This window comes from Empidonax traillii, unplaced genomic scaffold (genome assembly GCF_003031625.1).
Source record: "Empidonax traillii isolate 1590-97213 ecotype Southwest subspecies unplaced genomic scaffold, ASM303162v1 scaffold1915:size109364, whole genome shotgun sequence".
Taxonomy (NCBI): domain Eukaryota; kingdom Metazoa; phylum Chordata; class Aves; order Passeriformes; family Tyrannidae; genus Empidonax; species Empidonax traillii.
The window spans coordinates 41028-45683 of NW_020957108.1; the positions used below are offsets into that span (position 1 = coordinate 41028).

General features: G+C 48.4%; 1 protein-coding gene across 1 annotated transcript in view; it reads left to right on the top strand.

Annotated features, from left to right (window-relative positions):
• TNFRSF4 (TNF receptor superfamily member 4) overlaps window positions 1-4656 on the top strand; it is a 10722-nt gene that overhangs the window by 4366 nt on the left and 1700 nt on the right. Inside the window, exon 6 of the mRNA XM_027909012.1 lies at window positions 4514-4559. Within this exon, the coding sequence (XP_027764813.1) occupies window positions 4514-4559 (46 nt within the window). The remainder of the gene's footprint in view (window positions 1-4513; window positions 4560-4656) is intronic.

Sequence of the window (4656 nt, forward strand, 5' to 3'; positions counted from 1 at the left end):
CGTTCTTGCACATCTTGGTTGTTCTCCACGTTATCTGTGGACTGTAGGAAAGGTAAACCCCGAGCTTGTGGTGACCAAACAAGGGTTGTGGTGGTCGCTCAGGTGGATATAATTTAGAAAGTCATTGCAGCAAGTGCCTGAAAAATCCCGCTGATTTTATTCCCAGCTGCAGCAGCCTTGGGAAAAGCACCCTCCGAGCAGGGACAGAGGCCCAGGATGCTGTTTGTGGCAGTCCTGGCCCGCTGCCAGAGGTCCCTGGGACTGCAAGCCCTGCCTGGAGTCTCCTCACCACTTCCCACATGGATAACAGCTCCACTGCCACCATCTCCACCCCACCCCAAGCCGGGGAAGGTCCTTCCATCTGCCCCGATCCCAGCGACCCCACAGACACCAACTGGGGTAAGGAGGGGACTGGGCTTGGTTGGCAAGAACTGAGCAGGGATTTTCACCTCAAACTGCTCCCCTGGGAGGTGAAATCCCACCTGGGAGGTGATTTTCCTGGGGGGTGAAATCCCACTGATTATTTTTTTCCTGGGAAGGGAAATCAAAGGGATTTTTCTGGATTTTTTTTCCCAGGCTCTCTCTCCCTTCTCCTGCTCTGTCTGATCCTGCTCGTGGTGAGTGGAATATCCATTCTCCTGCTGATTATCCAAGCAGCCAGAAAAGAGAACAAGGGGAGGCCTCGTGGAAGCAACAATCAGAGTGAGTTTCTTTTTAGGGAGGGAAAAACATACGGGGGAAAAAGAACAATCAGGCCCCCTCTACTGGAAAATTCATAAGTAATCATTCTAAAGGCTGCCTGGCTGAGTGGAAAGTGTCACCTGCAGAGGTTTTAGCCCCTGTTTGGTCCTGAGGGATGGAGGTCACAGTGTTTTAAAACCTCTGTCTGGTTTTTCCCCCCTTCCAGTTTTCCTGCAGGGAATTCTCTTCAGCACAGGCAGGATCCAGAATGGATTTTTTTAAAGAGTAAAATGGGAATTGTTTTTTTTTTGCCCAGGTAGAAGGGAAGTGTCCTGATGGGTCTCCTGCAAACACAGGGAAGGTGTGACTGAGAAGGGACGAATTTGATATTCAGAATTAATAACCCAGAGCTGCCTCAGGTTCCATCCCCAGATCCAGGGCAAAGTGTGTCCTCCCTGATCCCTACACTGGTGTTTTCCAGCACCAAATGTCACTCCTTTTATGATCATCCACAAAACCAGACAAGTCCCTGCCTTCCCTTTTCCTGCCCCTTCCACTCTACAGTGTTTATTTTTATTTGGTATTTATTTTTTAGTATTTATTTTTATGTAGTATTTATTTTTATGTAGCATTCATTTCTATTTGGTATTTATTTAGGATTTATTTTTATTTAGTTATTATTTATTACTTATTTAGTATTTATTTTATTTAGCATTTATTTTCTATTTTTATTTTTATTTAGTAATTTTTTTTATTTGGGTTTTTATTCGGTATTTTTATTTAGCATTTCTTTATATTTAAAATTTTTTTTGTCTTTTTATTTAGTACTTTTATTTAGCATCTATTTTTATTCCCTATTCCTTTTGATTCCATATTCATTTCTATAACTGTCTCCCAGAGGACAGGAGCTGTCGAATTCCTATCCAGGAGGAACAGGTGGACTCCAATTCCAGCCTCATCAAGAACTGACTCCCCATCCTTTGCTGTCTCCTGCATTTCTGAGCCCGTGGGTTGGTCCAGGGGATGTGCCTGTTCTGTGGCTGTGTGGAGGTGTTTCACGGTGGAGGTGTTTAACCGTGGGATTATTTAATTGTGGAGCTGTTTAATTGTGGGATTATTTCATTGTGCAGCTGTTTAATTCCAAACTGAGCACACTGTCAGTGGAACCCCCACTCAGACCAGAGCAGTGCCCTCCATCCCTGCCACTAAACCCCCCCACCTGGTGTGAATTGACCCTCATTTCTCTGAGGTTCTCCCACAGGTTAAGCAGCCTGGAGTTAAACAGCAAGTTCAAAAATCAAAAAAAAAAATCTGGGAGGAACTTGGAGTGTTGGTGGGAGCAGCTCTGGATGTGTCTGAGAGGCCTCAGTGGGAAGGTTCAAGAGGCAGCAGAGCTGAGAGTGCCACAGTTCAGAAGGGGTTTGCACTTCAGGTGCGTCTCCTCCGTAGACAATCCCTCAGAAATGGGACTTGGGATCCGCAGCACCCGAGCAGATGCCAGGAGAGGCAGCAGAAAATGTATTCAAAAGAATACCAGGGGTATTTAGACATAAATTTCCTTATATGTTATACATATGGTGGACTTCAGCAAGGGGTTTCCTGTGTGCAAGTGCATATACAGTGTATAGAAACTTTTGTATTGTATACAAAGAGGGGCACCTGTGGGAAATAAAGGCGTGGTCGCAGCTCTGCAGGGCGTGTGGTGTGTGGGATTGGGAGCAAAGAATTCCTGTGGGAAGCAGGATTAAAGTGGAGCAGAGGGGACTGAGGGGGGAGGGTGTGAGCAGGGACAGGACCCCAGGAGTGCCCTGAAGTTGTGTTGGGGGAGGTTTAGGGTGGATCTCAGCACAAGGTTCTTCCCCCAGAGGGTGGTTGGGCACTGAACAGGCTCCCCAGGGTTTGGTCACGACCCTGAGGCTGTCAGAGCTCCAGGAGGGTTTGGACAAGGCTCTGAGGGACAGGGTGGGATTGTTGGGGTGTCCCTGGGTGATTTGTGATCACCAAGTGATCAGCCACAGCTTCGAGTTCTCTCCTTGCATCGTCCTTGGCTTCCTCTGCAGCGTTTGCCCTGCAAGCCTGGCCTGGCACCAGCTCTGACCACAGGGGTCATGGTGGGGGATGGCTCAGCCCCTCCACAAGAGCCCTGGAGAGGTCTCTGAACGTGCCCCATGGCCCTGCAGGGGGTGGGGTGGCAGGGGTGGCCGTGGGTGACCACGAGGAAGGGATTCCAGGGAACACCCCCCGCGGGTTCTCCGAAGATGAGCATCAGCCCGTGGGCAGCAGCTCGTGGGGCCCACGGGGCAGGGACCACGTTTCCCTGGAAGTGAGTAAGGTGCTGATAACTCCTGAGCCGCGTGGGGCTGTGGGTTATGAGAAGGGCAACCCACAGGAACACACCACAGAGCTGCTGGTGTAGCAGAGGCGCTGCTGTCCCCCCCCTCCCGTCCTGTGGGCTCATCAGCTGCTTCCAGGAATCCCCCTCCGTTTCCTGCCTCAGCTACACACGAAGGTGCCCCAGCACAGAGTGTTCTTGTGCCTTCCTGCAGCCTCCCCCAGCCAGAGATTCCCCAAAAACCTTTCTGCCTGGAGAAAAGAACAGATGCTGGCCCTGCTGGGGGAGCTGAGGACGAGCTGCCTTTGCTCCTCTGGACAGACAATCCCTGCCCTAGAGCTGGATCCCATCCCTGTGCTGTGCAATCCCATCAAAAAACTTACTATTTGATGGGATTGAAGGCATTTACAGGGAGCCCTGTTGGAAGGAGGTTGGAATGAGGTTGTCTTTCTGCTCCCTTCCAAGCCGAAGCAGTCTGGGATCTGGGATTGGATTTGCTGAGGATTTGGGTGCCGGTGGGTTGCCAGTTTAACTAAAACAACACAGATATTTCCCTGGAAGTGGAGGAGCAGCAATTTTTATTTTTAATTGCCATTGTCACTCTTCTGTGAAAAGCTTGCTTGGATTTTTTTGGTCCAGTCCTCCCTAAAAATGCCAGGAAGTGGCTGCACACGGGCAGAGAGAGGTGAATGATTTGGTGCTGCCTCTGCCCACGCTCTTCTTCCCACTGCCAGAAATGAAACTTTCCCTTCTCAGAGGTGCAGGCCTTGTCGCCAAGTGAGTTCCTGTTTTTCAACCTTTCAGATTTCCCCTTTTTTTCAGACACTTGAGAGACACTTGAGCTTTTTTCACCCCAGTCTGAGCTGGTAACGATGGGCTGGGCTGCTTTGTGCCTGAATGTTGCCACTAAAACTTGGCCTCCTGATGGTTTTAAGAACCATCTGTAAAAATGACTGATAACTGTATTTCTGAGAATAATGCCATTTTTTCCCGTGGATAATTCCACTTCCTTTCAGCTGCACTACCCACGAGTTACAGCCCCTTCCATTGTTTAGGGATTGCTACCAAAAATCCAGGAGGAAAACCAAACAAAACCCGAAGTCCTCTTTTCTTTCTACCCACAGTATTTTTTTCTCTCTGCCTGGAGTTTTATCAAAAATATTTGTTTAAAATTAAGGTTTGGGGTTTTTTTTCCCCTTCCCAGTATTGCAGTGCTGCCTTCAGCTTTGGAGAGGGACTGGGGCAAGAACAGACAGCAGCCATTCAGTTTTGGAGAAGGATTTGAGGCAAGAACAGACAATATTTGAGAGCCACACTGGAAAAAATGAGCTGGGTCTTGCAGCTCTTGAAACCTCCTCTCAGACTTGGCAGTTCCAGACATGTTTCATTTTACAGTAGTGATTACAATTATTTTTAAAAATACCTGAAACCCCCTCCTAGGTCTGTAACTTTATCCTTTATCTCCCTCCCTTTTCTCTTCACAACCTCCCCCTGCTTCAGAGGAGCCTCTACGTGACTCAGGTTTGCCATGAGAGACCTCAGAAAGGTCAGACAGACACCAGAGCTGAGATAGGGAGGAGAACAAAAGGCCTGGCTGGGGTTTTTTGTTTGTTTGTTTGTTTTCTTTTCTTTTTTTTTTTTTT